General features: G+C 38.1%; 1 protein-coding gene and 1 non-coding gene across 6 annotated transcripts in view; one reads left to right on the top strand and one right to left on the bottom strand.

Moving 5' to 3' along the window:
• Positions 1 to 18,998, top strand: part of Cdkal1 (CDK5 regulatory subunit associated protein 1 like 1) — a 523,909-nt gene that overhangs the window by 210,223 nt on the left and 294,688 nt on the right. For all 5 annotated transcript variants that reach the window (XM_021225040.2, XM_021225041.2, XM_040755764.1 and 2 more), the window contains one exon: positions 15,501 to 15,604. In XM_021225040.2, coding sequence (XP_021080699.1) covers positions 15,501 to 15,604 — 104 coding nt within the window. The remainder of the gene's footprint in view (positions 1 to 15,500; positions 15,605 to 18,998) is intronic.
• LOC121143834 lies at positions 2,641 to 2,742 on the bottom strand. The gene has a single exon (XR_005881150.1). It is a non-coding gene; the product is annotated as a U6 spliceosomal RNA (small nuclear RNA).

Here is an 18,998-nt window from a genome sequence, read left to right as displayed (position 1 = left end):
ATTTTAGTACATTTGTGATTTGCTTTTTACACTTAATGTTGAATCTTCATGGTTCTCCCAAGGTGTAATATATGGCAGATTTCATTTGTTAAGGCCAGATACTATTCCATTCTATGTAAATACTAGAATTGCTTTATGTGTTCTAATTCTTATCACTATTTGTGTTGCTTTGGCATTTTTGCTATTGAAAATATTATTTAATGTAAACCTTGTTAAACACATATGTATTAAGTCTTTGTGTATAGTTCTTTTGTTTCTGTGCTCAGAATGGAATTTCTGGATCATATCATAACTATACTTTAACTTTTGGAGGAACCACTCTGTTGTTTTCTGTAGACACTGGATCACTTTATATTTCCCCAGCCTGTAGCATTCCATGTCCTCCTGTCTTGAGAGTTGGTCATTGGTCATCCTGAAAGCATCAAAACAATCAACAAAAGATTATTCTTAATTTCTCCATATGCAAAGCAATGATTATTATAGGCATTCATTATCTGAAGTCTATCTGCCTCTTTTCTGTTTACACCATAGTTTTTGGGTGGATGCAATTTAAGACATTATCTTCAACTTTAATCATGCAGTTTACCATAAAAAGGCCACCTCAGCAGTAGGTAGAATCTTATATGCAGGTGGTGGAGAAAGTTTTTAAGGTTCCCAAAGACCGAAATAAGAGAAAACAAATATTAGAATCCTCAGATGTTTCACCCCAAGGTCTATCCTGAAAGCCTGAAATTGTGCTGGCAGTAACAGTTTTGGTTTCTTAGAGTGAGGATGTGCAAGTATTACTGTATATCTTCAGATACTTTTATCAATTGTTTTCTTTAATTTTTTTATTTTATGCATATGAGTACTTTGCCTGAGTATATGTCTGTGCGCTACTTGTATACATGATGTCCTTTTTATTCAGAAAAGGGCATCTTTTAGAGCTGATGTTAGGGATGATTGTGAGCTGGAGTGGGGTGCTCAGAACCAAAACTGGGTCTTGGTAAGACCAACAAGATTTCTACATTGCAGAACAATATTCTGCCCCTCATGAATAATTTTCAATTTGAATAGTTTGTTCAACTTAATATAAAAGTACACTAACCACAAACCTAAATGGACACTAGACTATAAAATGACTCAGCTGTTAAGAGCACTTGCTACTCTTATTGAGAGGACCGTAGTTGTTTTCCCAGCATCCATGTTGGGTGGCTTAAAATTGCCTGGAATGTTAGCTCCAAGGGCTCTTAATGCCTCTTCTGGCTCTATGGACACCTATACATATATGTTGTACACAAACACAGACAGACAGACAGACATAAATGAAAATGAAATAAGTCTTTTTTCTGGAAAAATAAATTGATAATTATAGTTGGAGGTTTCTCTGTCTGGTCCTGTCCCATAGCCTCTTACAAATAGTCACTTAGAGTCTTATGTTAACTATTAATGCTCAACCAATAGCTCAGGCTTATTACTAAGTAACTTTTCCATTTAAATTAACCTATGTTTCTATCAATGTTTTGACACTCTGCTCAATGCTTTTTACCTAATTTTCAACATATCCTGCTTTAGGTGATTGGCTGCTATCTTTCTCAACTCCACCCCTCCTTATTTGAGTCCTCAGTTTGTTTGTTTTGCCTAACCTTATCTTGCCTGGCAATTGGTCGATCAGCACTTTTTTTTTCTATTTTTAAACAATTAATTTAGTTTTTACATTCAAATCTCAGTTCCCACTTCGTCCTCTCCTCATGCTCCCCCCAGCCACCTCCACCTCCCATCTTTTCCTTGGAGAGGGTAACGCCTCCCCTAGGAAGTCTACCAAATCTGTTCCATCATCTTGTTGAAGCAGGACCAAGGCACGCCCCCACCCCTCACACCCACGTGTCTAGGCTGAACAAGGTATCTCTTCTTATAGAATGGGCTTCAATGAGTCAGTGCTTGCATTAGAGTTAGATCTTAGACCCACTGCCAGCGACCTCATATATCGTCCCTTTTGCACCATTGTCACCTACATTAAGGGAGTCTAGTTCATTCTTATTCAGGTTCCCCATTTGTCAGACCAGAGTAGGTGATCTCTCACTAGCTCAGGCCAACTGATTCTGTGGGTTTCTCAATCCTGGTCTTGATTATTTTGTTCATATTATCACTTCTCCCTCACTTTGATTATACTACAGGAGCTTGGTCCAACGGTTAGTTGTAGATTTCTGCATCTGCTTCCATCTGTTTCTGGAAGAGGGTTCTAGCTTCTGGGGTTGTGGATTGTAGGCTGGTGTTTTTTGCTTTATGTCTGGTTTCCACTTATGAGTGAGTACATACTATATTTGTCTTTCTTGTTCTAGGTTACCTTACTCAGGATGTTTTTTTTTCTAGTTTTGTCCATTTGCCTGAAAATTTTTAGGTGTCATTGTTTCTTACTGCTGAGTAGTACTTCATTGTGTAAACGTACCACATTTTCTTTATCCATTCTTCAACTGAGGGGCATGTAGGTTGTTTCCAAGATCAGGCTATTACAAATAATGCTGCTATGAACATAATTGAGTTATTTCCTTATGATGAATGTGCCTCCTTTGGGTATATGCCCCAAAGTGGTATTGTAGTGTCTTGAGGCAGGTTGATCCCTAATTTTCTGAAAAGTTGCCATACCGATTTCCACAGTAGAAAAATAGGGAAAGCTTCACCAATTTGCCTGTCATTTTTGTGCAGGGGCCATGTAATCTTCTCTGTATTGTTCCAATTTTAGTATATGTGCTGCTGAAGCGATCGTGATCAAACAGCTTCATTATTAACCAATAAGAAGAATACCTATTCACATCGTAGAGAAAGATAGTGGTAGGTTTTCCCTTCTATTTCTCCAAATAAATAAAAGTAACTCAGTGAGAAGTCAAGGAAACACACGACATTTGTTGGTCTTGGGCTTGGAAGCTCCTTCGTTGCTTGATGGAGGGAGCACAGTGTTTAACTGCTTCAGAGCATACATTTTTCACGATCTGCTTACAAAGATGGCAATTTCTGTGGTGTGTCTCACAAAGATTTTCTTTAAGTAGATGATACTTAGAAACATTTCAAACCATTTTGGGGGGGGGTATTCCAGACAGTTTCTTTGTTGTTTTGGAGGCTGTCCTGGAACTCATTCTATAGATCAGGCTGGCCTCGAACTCACAGAAATCCTGTCTCTGCTTACTGATGCTGGGATTAAAGGTATACACCACCATCACCCAGCAAGAGACCAATTTTTAAAATTTGTTATAAATTAAAATTTAAATAACAAGACTACAATTAAAATGAATTTTTTACCCCAGAACGTCGAAAATGGCCCACATTTCTGCCCTACCTCTACTTTCCACACTTCCACACTTCAACTACAGGATTACTATCATGGATGGATGGGGGCCTGTGCATATTGTGATGCTGCCTTTAGCCAGGAAGAAAGGTTTCCATGGCAGTATTAAGCTGCATTTTCAATCCGTGTTTTTCTTCTTGGAATCTATTAACTAAATTGGGTAGTGTTTATTTTTTAGCTGTAAAATTAGAATAATGACCTTGGTGAGTATATGTTTGAAGTTTTTAATCTCTATATCTTTTGATTTCCCACAAATTCAGAAGCTTAAACAGTTCTCTAAACTGTCCTTTCTACAGTACCTTTGTCGTATGTCTGCTCTGTAATTCTTTTGCGTTTTGATGCAGGGACTATTTCTTCATTATTTCTACCTAGTATAACCTAATACCAAGCATTCTGTATGTTGGCAACTAGAAAAATTGCAAAAGTGAAAGATTGTCCCAGAGCTTAATGTGGTGGCACACATATGTCATCTTAGCTGACGAAGGAGGACCTTGAGTTTAGGCCAGTCTGGGATATACAGGGAGACTCTGTCTCCAGAATTCTTTTTCATGGTTTAAGAGAGTTTAAAATTTAGTTGTTTCTTTAATGTTCCTGATTCATGTTAGTAAATACTTTGGTTATTTGGTTCATGTATCTCTACTTGAAACATTTTCACTGTATTTGCTTGTATGGTCTAAGGATCAAATGGTCCAGTTTGCAGGCTGGTCACAATTTTAGGACAGATGTTTTCCATTTTAAGCATAAAGCAGTATCTCCCCAGGGATGTTCAGTGCATTTTCTTGATAGGAATTTTGTCCCATGTACTTTCTTGGGCTAATAGCAATTTCCATGTGAATGCTGAGTGCTAACTGACTTTGTCTGAATGTACTTCCCCAGACTCACCATTCATTGAACAGGGGAGTGGAATGTTTGAATGAGCCATGCTGTGTACTCCTGGACTGATTCTGGCATGTACTATTTTTGAGCTTTCTAGACTCCATGAGTGAGAAAAGTAGAGTCTTGAACAAAATCTCTCTCTCTCTCTCTCTCTCTCTCTCTCTCTCTCTCTCTCTCTCTCTCTCTCTCTCTCTCTCTCTCTCCCTCCCTCCCCCTCCCTCTCCCTCCATCTCCCCTCTCTCTTTCTCTCCCTCCCTCCCCATCTCTCTGAGGGTTAGATTAATTGTTGGGTGGAATCTAGTCAAATGCATTGTAATTCACCTCCTTTTCTCTCAGACAGCCAAATATCTCAATACCCTCTCACAGGGTGCTTGAGGTCACAGGGCAGATTTATGTGTCTAGACCAGAGAGCAAGGAAGACAGAGGAAGAAAATGAATGAGAAGCTTGGTTTAGTACTGCTCTTTAGTATATCTATTCACACAACTCTCTCTTTTAATGAAGTTGCATTCATAAATAGCTGAGATCACCCAACAGAATGCACATAAATGCCCCCAGCTGAGTGAGAATTCAGATTCAGTTCATAGTACTTAAATATAGTGGTGAGTGGCAGTGCTCACTTAGACATACAAGGTAGAACTAGCCAACTTGAAGAAATACGTTTCTGGTGCAAACCTGCTCTAATTCATTACCTTTACTTGTAGACATCCATACACATCTCCACACCCTCACCTGAATATATTCCTTAGTAAAACATGACCTCCAGAAATATCACATGACCACTTCCAGACCAGAACCACTAAGAGTATCCTTTAGTTACAAGACCAGGATCTCTGGGTGGTCCTTGGTCCCTCTCTCAGGTCTGTAGTAATGCTTCATGGTCATGAAATATCTAGTTAAAGACTTACTCATTTATGTTTGTTCACAGTGCTGAAGCAAGCACAGCAGTGATTCCAGATAGCAACTCTCACTTTAAAAGAAGGGTAGTAGGAAATGATACAAGAGATGACAAGATTGCGAGAGAATAGGAAGATTTGGGAGGAACTGGGAGTGGGAGCAAGGTGTGGAAATGATGAAAGTCTTAAAAAACAAAGAATCCAGTACCTGTGAAGCAGAAATGAACTTCTTGTCCTACTCCCAACCTCAAATCAAAGGACCTTTTCAGATGCAGCTGTCTCCTCACCATCAAGTTTCCCACCTGGGATATAGAGCTTGACCCCTTGAACCTAGAATGCCTCCTAAGAAGATGAAGATACACTATGTACCAAGAGCCCAGCTTCCTTAACCTTGTATTAACAACTCTCTTTTTTATTGGGCCAATTGTTGAAAAGACACCATGTGTTTTTGCTTCCTCAGGTATTCCCTCTTCTGTCTCCACTGTAAATGAAGGAAAAGGAGACTGGGACAGGCCGCCACAGCAGGTTCTGTAACAGAATTGTTAGTGGACTTGTGCCCTTCACTTAGCGATGGCTTCAAGACTTAAGGTAGAATTAAGAATTACCATCAGGAAAAGAAAAGCCTTGAAGTAAACCAAACAGACAAGTTCCTTACAAAGTTTGTATGATGGGGAGGGATCCCATTATCATATTACCAACAGTACAATGTTCACATATTATCACAAAACTGTTGTACATATAAAAAAGGAAAAGCAGTACTGTTTGGGTAATGAAATAGAGAAGCCAAGGTTGTGCTGTGGCTATTCTGTTTCAAATTATAAGCCAGAACAACTGGAAAATAATAGAGGAGGAAGGATTCAGGTCTCTTCTAGTGCAACTTTGTCTCTGTCACCAGATAGCTGCATCAGCATAAAACAGAATGATTGTTACCATTTCCTCATAAGTTCCTCCCGATTGACTCATCTCCAAAGATATCTTTTTGTCTGTTCTGGGTGTGTGTGTTAGGTACTTTTTATTACTGCGATAAAGCACCATAGCCAAGGCAAGTTATAGAAGAATGGGTATATTTGGGCTTATGATTCCAGACAAGTCCATGATGGCAGAGCAAAGGCATGGTGGCATACGCCGAAAGCTGAGGGCTTATGTCATGTACCACAGCAGGCAGTAGAGAGCAATGTGCTGATGGTGTGTGCACCTGATACTTTAATGTCTGCCTCCAAGGATGTACTTCCTCCAGAAAAGCCATACCACCTCCACCCACCTAAGCAGCACCACCAACTCAGCACCAAGTGTTCAGATATCTGTTTGATATTCTGGGAATATAGGATTTCTGGCATGGTTCATAAATACTATACTGTGGAGATATACTCTAGCCCCAACATTTGAGTTCTTAAATTGACTTATTTCTCTTATCTGAGATGTATTTTTCCCTTTTTAGTCTTAATACTTCCAAAAAAGAAGTCTTTTATAAATGATTGAATTAGTTACTTAATGGGTTCATTTAAATTATTTTCTTTAGTTTATTTTTGTGTAGTTAACTGTTTACCTGTCTGCATATGTGTGTATCACATGCAAACTTGTTGCCCTCAGAGACCAGAAAAGGGTGTTGGATCCCCTAGAATTGGAGTTACATCTGACTGTGAAGTCCCATGTGGGTGTTGGTAATCAAACCTGGGTCTGCTTCAAGAGTCGGTAGTGCTCTGAATTGCTGAGCTATCTCTACAGTCCTCAGAGGTAGTGCTTTTAAGAATTATCCTAACCCCCTTCCCAAGAACTGCTCTTTACCAAAGACCTGAGAGGGAAGCACACTCTTTTCACGTGCCTTGTCTCACCTGCCTTGGGGTATCAATGTGAGAGCCAGCGGACTGGATAGCGTAGAGCTATGGAATTCCCTTTGTCTCTCTGGAAATAGTATTTGCCCTGGCCTCTGTTTTATGTAGTCAGTTCAAAAAGTAGAGACAGATATTGAATTCTAGTTAAGGTATTGTAATTTTAAGTGTTTCTGTCCCAGTCCTGTCCTCCAGATTTGGAAAATATGTTGAGGTATGAATGCCTGGCCACAGCATATGTGCCTAGGCTTTGCTTTTCTGTTTAATATTCTCATCTTTATTCCTCAGAAATTACTCTGTCATCAACCCAAATAATTTATATTCTCACATGTTAGACATCTATCTGAAATTAGCTTTCTAGTTTCAACACTTGAAATATAACAATTTTTCCCCTTTATCAGGATGTTTTGACCAATGTTAGAACAATACCCTTTATCCTAGGTGTCAAAATGGGCACCTGTTAAATAGTATTGAATTAGCTCCATGCAGTGTTTCCTTTCGATTTCACCTTGGCAGAGGTCAGGCTTCAGAGCTGCAGAGGAAGCTAAAGCAGTAGTTCTTGCTGTACCTTATTTTAAGCTGTAGCTTGAGGTCTATTCTTCAGAGTGTTTCCTTTGTATGGTTAGCATGTGGCTCAATGGGATCATCATAACCCTGGGTCAATCTTTGTTGGGGATTATTTACCTTATGATATTCCCTTAGAATATCTGTGAGTGTAGCTGTCAATTTGTACTTAACAGCAGATCTCTGCTGTGAATTTACAGGAAATAATGCTGTGTCTTACCTAATCATCTCATTAATTTGGGTTTACCTCAGTCATATGTAATAACACCACTACTAAAAGTATTTATGGAAGCATGTCCTATTTATATTCTTACATAGTCTATTCAGTCAGTCTAGTAAAGGGGCCAGATACTTGTGACTAAATAAAAAGCCAATCCCCAAACAAGCAGTCTAATGGAACAAGGACTTTGGATAGAAGTGGGAAAGACTCCCCCTCCTCCCCCCCCCCCCTCTCTCTCTCTCTCTCTCTCTCTCTCTCTCTCTCTCCATTGTTTATCTGCATGTGTATGTGAACAGATGTTCTTGTGTGAACTAAGCATTTATTTGTTCATTCAGCTATGCCTAGCCCTTATTTATGCTATTAATTTTTTGAAAAGGGTGTTTGTGTCTTTTTTTTTTTAATTTTACAGGATCCCTTTGGTCCCATGGTTGTGTTGAACTTGAAGCTTTTTGACAAGAATGTGAAAGTGTTATCCATTCCATAGGAACTACACATTGAATCTTGTCTCACCCCTGGCTAACAGCCTGTGGTACAGTACTCTGCATACTGAGCAGCAGCAGAGAGCCAGGCCTTCCTGGATAGCTTCAGACTCTGCATTGTCCCTGCTCTGCTGTTCCTTTAGATTTGCTGGATTCATGAGACTATAACTTGAAATATTTTATCAAGTAATGGATTTGGACTTAACATCAATGAACAGCTATATGGAAAGTCTTACATGACAAGATGATATTTGTACTGGGTATACATGGGGTTCATATACTAATTAATTAAAATTTTGGACAACAGTATAATGTATATATTTACAGAGTACAGACTTCTGTAAGCTGGTTCAGAAGTCTTGCTCTGTGTGTGTGTGTGTGTGTGTGTGTGTGTGTGTGTGTGTGTGTGTGTGTGTGTGTGAGATGAGGAATGGTTTTAGCCTCAGTAGCCATTGAGACATCTTTGCTTAATTGACAAATACTTACTATTAGTTGCAGCTCTCTACTGCTGTTCTTTAGAAGGAATAGATAGCATCTTGACTTAATTCTTTGACTATTGCTACTGTTTTATAAAATAGAAATAATGTAGTTGATACAAAGGACACTTTTAAGGAAAGGATGTATATCACAGTAAATGGACTTGCTTCTTGCTCATCTTTCACCTTGTTTAGTAAACACCACCAGAAAACAGTTGCTGCTGCTGTGGGCATGAAACCATGAACTACAAATAGAGAACATGGACAATTCATCCCAGATTATATTTGATATGTGTGATTGATAACTATTCTACACTCCATCAGATGATGTATTTGCTAATCAGGGCACTACTCAGTTGAACAGAGATGTTTTCTTGCCATTTTTTTGTACATTTTAAGTTCTGAATGTTTTTCTAGATTTATAAGGCAAACTTGGGGATACGATAATGCATAGTTTATAGAAATAGGCTCCAGAAATGTTGATGATTCTTTGTTGGTCTCTGGAAGGCTAAGAAATGTAAGTAAAATATGAGTTTATTGAAACTGTATGTGTATATTTATATTTTTGAATTCTTTTTATTTGGTAGTTAGCCATTTTTTTCTTTAAAATAGTAATAATAGGTCTTTATACCCACAGATATGTGTAGTGTTCTTCTAGAGTCATCAGGGAAACATCACTTTTCAACAGAGATCATTACAGAAAGCCATAGCATTCAAAATGCAGGGTTGTGGAGCCCAGTCTATGATCCAACTCCTGTATATCCTTTTAAGGTACAATAATCATTGTGGAATAGGATTGAAAAGATTGCCAGAGCCAGGAGGAACAGGGAGATTCCTATGTGACTGTGACTCCTGGCAATGTCAGAACTATACCCGTATCTTACCAACATGACTGCCTAAACATGAGCTGAACGAGAACAACAACAGACATGCTAACAGGGATAGAGGAAAACCTGTTAGGCTTCAACTCTACACAAAGAACTACAGACAATTAGGGAGAGCTGGGGTCGGGGGAGGCAAATGTAGGGGTGGGTCGTTGGCTAGTCTTCTCTAGGGAAGCCATAACAACTTGTTATCCAATAACCATTTGTCAGCCCTGAAAAAAATAAGTACAAGTAACATTATGCAGACTGAGCAGGCTGTACGTATGTATTTATGAGTGTGTGTATAGCAACAATTAATGAAGAAACAGGTCATAGGTTTAGAAAAGAACAATGAAGGATATATGGTTGAATTCAGAGGCAAGAAAAGGAAAGGGGGTATGATAGAATCTCAAAAAATGAAAGAAATATTTTAAAAAACAGTAGTGGTAGCACAAGTTAGTTTAACTTTATAGAAAATTTTGTTGCTGAAAATGGTGTCTTCTCTTTCCCAGTGTGTGTCTTACTGAGGCCTTCCCTGTTTAGCACATCTCTTAACTGAGTAGAGGGTGGTAACTGATAACTAATAGGTCCAGTCCATTGTGAAATCTCCAGTAGTATCAAGTATTGTTGATATTTCAGTGGTATACAAGGGTTGTGTTAAAGGCAGTGGTACACTATAAAGCATGCTGCATGCTTCTGAAGACAATTGCAAGACTTTTATTTGTACGTGTATATGTGTGGTGACTGTAGAGTCATGGCACAGGTGAAGGCCAGAGGAGTGTGCCGGATTTTATAAGCTCTTCCCTATGCCTTTGAGACACTGCCTTTCAGTGAACCTGGAGCTGGGCTTGTGCCCCAGATCTTCAGCAATCCTTTTGTCTCTGTCTGCCATACTGCATGGTTTGTACTTGCATGGGTGATTACACCTAGCTTTTTACATGAGTCTTGAGGATTTGAACTTAAATCCTCTCTGTTGCGCAGCAAGAATTCTTACTCAGTAAGACACTCTTACTCACTAACTCTCAATTGTGATTTTTAAAGACTCATGCTATCAATTTATATTCTGACAGAGAGGTAGGTTTTGAGTCATTAGAGCAGTACAGAATACAATTTGTGTTGTGGGAATTTCTGATAAGATGAATTGGGTGTAGTGCTGGAATTACAAAAGTGGAAGCCTAATGTGTTTGAGTTCCTGGGTGTGGTCTCCAGCATCACAGAAAAAAGGAAGAAATTGAGTCTGACTTGGCTCCATGTAGCTTTAGGCACAATTTATAATTCTTTTGAGCTTTAGTTTCCTTTATGAAAGATCCAGATAATGCCTCTTGCTTCTTTAGTATGTAAAATGCCTAAGGCAGTGTCTGGCAAGCATGCAGCAATCTTCTCTTGCTATTATCAGCTGCCATTCCTACCAAAATTATCTTAAAGGTCTTGAATTTTTATGGGAATCAATTGGTACTGGCCATAAGAGTAATCCTTTCAGGTAAAAGGAATGGTGATGAAATCCGTGGAAGTGAAAATCCATTATTTCGTCCTTTTGATGCAAAGAATGGAGCTAATAGGGATGAAGTAAGGGGAATGGAGGTGCCATCTCTATAATGTAATTTTTAATATACAGGAGAGTACACAATGAAAGATGATACTGAGTTATCCTGGAAGCTCTGGCTTCTGTAGAGAACAGGCAGTCAGTGATGAGGGCGGATGACGTCATCTCTGCTGGGAGAATTCTGATCTCAGAAAGTTGAAGACTTCCTTATTTTGGAGCCTCACTTCTACTGTGTTTCTGGTGCTCCATTTTCTTTTGCTTAGGGTTTCAACCTTGACAAGCCAGCATCTTTTTATTACCTGAAGACCTCATCAGTCTGCTGATAGTGTCTCCTGCATTTGCCTATTAGTTCAAACACTTGGTCATTGTTCTCTGGAAAAATCCTTTAAAATCCTGATGAGGAGGCACAGTAGGTGCTATTAATAGCTAAGTCTGTCACAACCTGTATCCTTCAAATATTTTGTTTCTTAGACTTTTCTTTTTCTTTTGCATGATGATACCTCAGCATAGAATTACACGACCAGATTACAGTGTAGCTTTTCCAAGAGCTTATTATTTTGTCACACTTGAAGGTTCTTAAAAAGATTTTATACTCAACCAACTTATTAAAAATAAGCTAGGATTAAAGTATATGGAGGGACTGCAGTGTCCCATTTCAGTAATTAATACTTCAATCTTAATGCTTTATTCTCAAATAGGTTTTGCATATTCAAATTTATTCTTGACCAAGAAGCAAGGAGAAGTGCGAGCTTAATTCATATTAGCTTTCTCACTCTGCCCCCTCTTCATTAAAATAGATAATATGAGCTGTGTTTTAGAGTGTTACTGTGCTCTCTAAATTATTGTAGAACTTACAGTATCTAAGTTTTTGATAAGACTATGATATGGGGTTGGGTTTTTTTTTTGTTGTTGTTGTTGTTGCTTCATATGGTCCAGTATTGAGTTAGCATATTATCCTGTGTTCCAATCTTTTGGATTATCATGATTTTTAAACCTTCATTGTTATATTTGATTTGTTTAGTTTATATAGTCTAAAAATATTCTATTGCATATGCTCTTTCAGGCCTCAGGGTTGTACTGCTGAGTTCAATCTAATCTCTCTCTGTTCTTGGGCCTGTTAGTGTTTCTTGGCCAGCATCCAGCTCACAAGATGTGTAGGTGTGTTGAGCTTTCTCTTCTGTCCCCATTGCCAGGGGCTGTGGAGGGTTTCCTGCATCCTTGCACTTCAGTGGCCACCTTAGTTTGGTTTTGGCTTTGAGCAGTAAGCCTTCAAAGATCTTTTGTTTTCTGACAGTTGAAGAAACTGGCTCTTGGACAATTGTTTAATTGCTTAAGGACAATTGAAACTGTCTATTATGAATTCCCTTATTTTAAAGGAGGCTTGAAGTGTTGAAATTATTGGTCAACACAGTTTCTGGTGACTGCAAAAAAATTGTTTTGAAACATCAAAAAGCTCATTCTTCTCTGCTTTGGCATTGTGTTAGACCCCTCCTATTAGTTAGACATAAGACTGACTGCCTGAGTTGGTCCTGTTGTGGCACGTTTATACATGTGCACTCTTGAATTATTAAGTTTAAGGTCACTATCAATGGTTAGCTTTTTTTTATGTTGACAGATGAAAATGAATGTATCTTATAAATGTAAATTTAAAATCCCAAAATGTTTCATCAACAATTTCGGGCAGAACAGTTGAGTGAAGAGTATTTTGAATTCCTAATATACTATTTATATTTCCTGGATTTTCTGATTATAGAATTGTTTTTGAAATATCATTTTAAGTACATTTTCATAAACAGTTTTTTGTGGAGAGGCTGTGCTTCTGCCCTTATTGAATAAGACAATAATAAAATGTCATTTGGTTTCCATACCTGCTTTTAAGCTAAACTGTTTTCAATACGTCTGTTCTACAGAGTTTGGCATATCTGACACCTAGTAATCTAAACTTAATACATTTCCTTAATGTTACTTAACACTAGTTGCATAAAACACCTTGTGACTGGCACTTGAAATTTACCAACAGTAAAATCTTTTGTACTGGCTTACCTGTATCAATTCACCCATGTTTTGTTTAAAACACTTCTTTCCCTTCTCTGCTTCCCATGTTTGCTTCCAATCCTTTCCTCTGACATGGTATCTTGTAACAAGCAACCCTCGTCAGAAGTCTTAGTGGCTTCTCTCAAGGTTGTCCATGGGTTTCTCAGTACTCTTCATCTGCATAGCACAAAGAAGAGGAGAGCAAGGTCCCTGAAGCATTAGAGCTTCAAGTGGCAGCTTGCCTGGAACTGCTAATTTCAGTAAATGGCAATCAGAGGGGAATCCTAGATGCATGGGAACACTTGAGGAAAAGTAAGAGAGCACACTGGCCTCCCAGTGTACCCAGCATAGCACTGGGAATTGAGTTCCTGAAGTTGAAACAGAACAAGTCATATGAGGTGACAACATTTTGCCCATAGACTCAACAAGAAGATGAGAAACAGAAAAGAGATGACAGCAGGAATGCAAAGTACAAGCATGGGCCAGTCCGGACAGGAAACCTGACTTCAGATCTCTCAAAACTAATACAGAGAAGTGCATATTTCAAACAAATGTTTTATGAAGAAAATAAGTGCTGCCAAATTATACTGGATTACCTTAGCTCCTGCTGCGTGAGGACCTGTCTTTCTTTCTTTCTTTCTTTCTTTCTTTCTTTCTTTCTTTCTTTCTTTCTTTCTTTCTTTCTTTCTTTCTTTCTTTCTTTCTATAGATCGAGGATGGTTTCTATTGTTGTTTTGGGTGTTTGTTGGTTTTGATACTGGAATGTTGGAAATTGAGCACAGAGTCTCCTTTTTGTTAAACGTAGATTCTACTACCCTACCCCAAGGATGTCTGATGTACAGTTATTCCTAGGGGAAGATCATAAGGAAGAACCATAGAGTTGAAATCTGGCAAGTCTGAACTTAAACCTGAGCTGTTCTTTGACACTTACTTTTTGAGGTGTATCTCCATTGTGTGTGGTGGACATTGTTGTTAATATGCCCTCCCCCCGCGCCCCCCCCAGACAAGACTAAAGGAACTCTAGTGTGCCTAATCTTTCTCCTCAGAAGGAAAGAGAAGGGTTATCCTCTGTGGACAACAGAGGCACGCATCATTCTTCCAAAATTACAAAAGGCCCTCAATATTTAAAATTCATGTAAATTCCTTGGAAGGAACATTGTTGAAACTTAATGATCAGTGCTTGTTTAAGTAGTAAAGCGCATTTCAAAATGTACACTGTTGTTGTTCCCTAGAGTAATATGCAAAACTATCAGACATTAAGCATTTTTGGTTTGACTACTACTAAGGAGAATGATTCATACATATCTCACAGGTATATACCGGTAGAATCATGTCCGTGACGTTCATTTATCAAATTCTGTTGATTACAATGTGAAAATTTGAAGCATTTGTGTACTAATGACCTTTTGGGGGGCCTTGTTCCTTATAGTGGATACTGGACCACTGAGGAGAGACAGCATCTGCTTTGTTCAGTGTTCTTAGACTGAGATTTTTTTCATATATTAAAAGTTGTTTCTTTTATTTGGTGATTCACTTATTTAAATTGTATTTCAAACTAAAGGACTCAATATTCTAGTGTGGCATGTAACTTTTTCCCCATTTCGCCCAGCTACTGTTGTCGTCCCCATTTGTTTTCTCTGCTGGTGTAACTCCTCAAATGCTCACAGGAGCATCTTTTTTTTTTTTTTCTTTTTTCTTTTTTGGCTTTACAAGACAGGGTTTCTCTGTATTGTTTTGGAGGCTGTCGGTCCAGTCCGGCCTCAAACTCACATACATCCGCCTGCCTCTGCCTCCCGAGTGCTGGGATTAAAGGCTTGCGCCACCATCGCCCGGCTCACAGGAGTATCTTAATAGTTTCCTCAAGGAGAGAAAAATAATCTGCAATCTTCTGATAAAAATGCTGTTGCCTATTTATTCATTTTAAAATTATCAGTTAAAATTTCAATGAATATACTAATATTCCTATAAAGCTACATATGTGTAATTCTAAAATTTTCTAGTTATTAAATGGCCAAATAAATACTGGTAGTGTACCCCCCCCCAAAAAAAAGGTGCTGTGCTTTGATTTTCCTTTGATTAATCATGAGGTTTATAAACTTGGGTTCTCATAGATATGTGTGTTTAATCATTTAAGGTATCTATAAATTTTGCTCCTTATAGATTTGTGTGTTCAGGATAATCTGTGACTTTCTGTGATCATTCTCTCACAGTTAAAAGTCACAAGGATTACCAACTCTGCTCCTCATGGAAGTTAAATATGAATCATGTAGATAATTATTTTTGTATCTCATATAAATTAAGCAAATGTTACTAAAATGTCAGTGCACTGTTTTGCCTGTCGGTTTCTGTATGCCTTGTCTTTAAATTTTTGAGCCTTATTTGTTGCCATCATTTGAACAGGTGTCTCAATGCTTGTACCTACTGCAAAACTAAACATGCCAGAGGAAACCTGGCCAGCTATCCCATTGATGAACTTGTAGAGAGAGCCAAGCAGTCCTTTCAAGGTAAGAGTTTCTAGAATTATGTATGAAGTCAGTGTTCTCAAGAAGTCATATTCATCTTCTAAGCAGTACTTCCTTTTAAAAGGGTTCCAGTTTCTCTGAGGTTTAAATGTCTGCTCAGCTAACAGAGGATAGTATGAGATTAATCATTCAAACCATATTTTTAAAATCATGGTCCTATATGACTTTTCCACTTAACTACTCTCAGGTAAACAGCACATTGCAGCATCACCCCTCCCTAGATATGGGAAAGTGAAAATAAGGGATGAATAAGTGAAAGAAAGAAATTAATCACTCATCCACACAGCTCTGAAATTTGTTAGGATTTTTGTGAGGTGAATGAAACCCACAGCTCTGGGTTGTGGGAGTACTGGTGTTGGGGAGTGTCCTGAGAGAATCAGTCCCCTGGGCTGCTTACTGTCCACTGAATCATGCCTCTGGCCCTCAACAAATAGCAAGGCTTATCTTTACCACGAGTCACCGTTGTTTTGACACAAAATTGCTTAAACCATGACCTTCCTCTTTTGTCTTTGTTTTTAATCTGTGTATATAACAGTGATATGTTTTTACAACCAGCATGCAGGTAGTTTGTTGTCTCCTCATCTTGTGGGTTACTGGCTATTACTTTTCCTTTTATCGAGTAACTTGGAAAACTGTGTTCAGTACTCAAACCCTAAATGTTATAATGCTTGCATTCCAAACACATTTCTTTAGTCAGTCTATTTAAAGCTTTTATCAACACAAATTTGGAATGTTTCATGTAATAGAGAAAAGCATGACCTTGGTTCATTTACTGACATAAAAAACAAGTTTTTAACCACTTAGTTTTAACTTACTCATTTTCCATGTTCACATTCAACAGGTGCTGATAAGAAACAAAGGCAGCTTGTTGTTTCTTGATAACACTCTGTTTTTAGTGTTAGTTTTTGTGTGTGTGTGTGTGTGTGTGTGTGTGTGTGTGTGTGTGTGTGTGTGTGTGTGTGTGTGTGTGTGTTCTGGGATATTGTCTTTTCTTCAGAAAGATTCCTGGAAGCATTTTTCAGAAGGGGCAAGTGTTTGGATAGAATCCTATATGCACCTGGTCATTTTGGCTGGCACTATTAACTGGTGCTTGCCTTTGCATGTATCTGTTTGATAATGGGGATATTAAGTGTGTGTGTGATCTATGTATCAACTACTGTAGTTGGAGTTTTCTTTGGTCTGCTAACCTGCTTCTAAATAAAGACATAGAGACTTATTATTCATTATGAATGCTCAGCCTTAGCTTAGGCTTGTCCCATTAGTTCTTTCAACTTAATTTAGCCAGTTTCTATTCCATCTATGTTTTGCCTCAGGGGTTTCTTCCCTTTCTTTCCTTTTGTATGTCCTACTTTCTTGCTTCCACTGTGTCGGACGGGCCCCTGGCATCTCTCTGTTTTCTCTTTTTCGTTCATCCTTTAGCCTAAATTTCTCCTCTTACTTGTACTCTCTTCCTGGAAGTTGTGCAAATTCAGCTTTTTGTTCGACCAATCAGGTGCTTTAGGCAGGCAATGTAAAAGCAGCAGCACATCTTTACATAATTAAACAAATGCAACATATTTTTACTTTTACATAGCTAAACAAATATTCCACAACATAAAGAAACGCAGCACATCTTTACATAGTCAAACAAATGCAACACATCTTTGCATAGTTAAACAAATATTCTGCAACACACCACTACTAATTAAAAGTTACAGGAAGCAGTACTCAACATTATGAAATTTCATAAACTTTTAAAAACCTATCTTATTTCACTTGATAAAACTGAAAAATATAAAACTACAAAATCACTAATTAGGAAGTGAAGAATTGCCTTTATTCCTACATTGTTTACCCTTGCTTTTGATAGGATTGCATCATGACTTTATATGAACCCACTCATGTCTCATATGTAATTAAAGAAAAAGGGAACATGGATTTTATAAATGGCTTAGGGAGCTTTTATAATTGTTTCCAGTTCAGCAGTCTGATTTCTCTTCTGAGCAGCAGCGTGAGGCAGTTTCTTCTGTGGTTCTTTGATAGTGTCAGCTGTACAAAGCTTGGCTAATGGCGAAGAGTGATTCAGCTTATCCTAGAGTAGCAGCAGTTAGTGGTTGCTTATGAAAAAAGTTTTGGAAGATTGTGCCATTATTTATCTGTGTGTTATTTTCATTCTGAACTGGATGTTTGAAATGCAGGCTTGAAATTTGTTATCTTGTTATCTGTATCTTACAGTTGAAACCTAGGCCCTGGTCTTAGATTGGTGACTCATTTGACTGGCATGTGGCCTTGTTGCTATAGCACTGAGGTCATGCATACCTTGCTAAGAGGACCACTGTGTGCAGGAGGGTTGCCATAGGAAGTTAGGGCTTGAAACACTGCTCTGCCCAGGTGATCTGAAAAGGCTGTCTGACCTCTCCTATTTAGCATTATCTGTTGTAACAATTCTAGATATGTGTAAGTTGTTGGCTCTGTGAAAGGGAATGAAGTAGGTATGTTCCTTACAGTAAAGGAATTATAATGAATCCAGGAAGAAAAACACAATTTGGATAGATCACTGTAACATCTATAACAGACATAGGCTTTATTTTTCCTTTAAAATATATTTTATTGGTAAAATTTACATAGATGAACTATATAAATATGACAGTCACTTTTCATTGTCTGATTTTGAAAAGGGCGCTTTTTTGTCCCATCTTTAGATATATCAGCTTGTAAGCTCAAACTGTAAACACATTGGCTGGGTTTGTTTCTGCAAAAGACTTTGAAACTTTAAGGGCCTCATAGAATTCTAAAGTCTGTATTTTCAAATCACAAATGATAATTTTACAGACAACATGATAGAAGACATGTTATATTTTCTTATTTCTATTACTTTTGTTGATTCTTTAATAACTCATGTGTCTTTGAGCTACAAGCATTCTACCATGAATGCGTACTCTATTGTGAGTAACAATCATGGGTCTGTGAAATGTTACTCAAAGAGTCTGTATGCTCTCAGTAAATTCCTTTATCAGTACAGATAAATTTCCTGTCCTTAAAATGATTCTCCCACTCCTCCCTTGCCTTTCCCTCCCTTTCTTTTGACTCCCTTTTTGGATTTTTTGAGATAAGGTCTTGCTGTTTGGGTCATTGAATTTACTATGTGAACCAGGCTGGCCTCCTATCTGTAATAATCTTCTTGCTTTTGCCTAAAGAGTGCTAGAATTACAGATATGTGTCACCACACCCTGTTTCAGTGGTGTTTTCTTTCTTTGCTTTTCTAATTTTGCTTAGTGGCTTCTGTGTGCCAATAATGTAAATGATTAAAAAAAAACCTTAACAACTAAACTTATGGAGACTAGGATTAGAGTCCGGGTTCCTTGTAATGTAATAGAACATACGATAAGTATGTGAT

Source organism: Mesocricetus auratus, unplaced genomic scaffold (assembly GCF_017639785.1).
Source record: "Mesocricetus auratus isolate SY011 unplaced genomic scaffold, BCM_Maur_2.0 Super-Scaffold_100013, whole genome shotgun sequence".
Lineage (NCBI taxonomy): Eukaryota > Metazoa > Chordata > Mammalia > Rodentia > Cricetidae > Mesocricetus > Mesocricetus auratus.
This window is presented reverse-complemented; position numbering and strand designations above follow the sequence as displayed.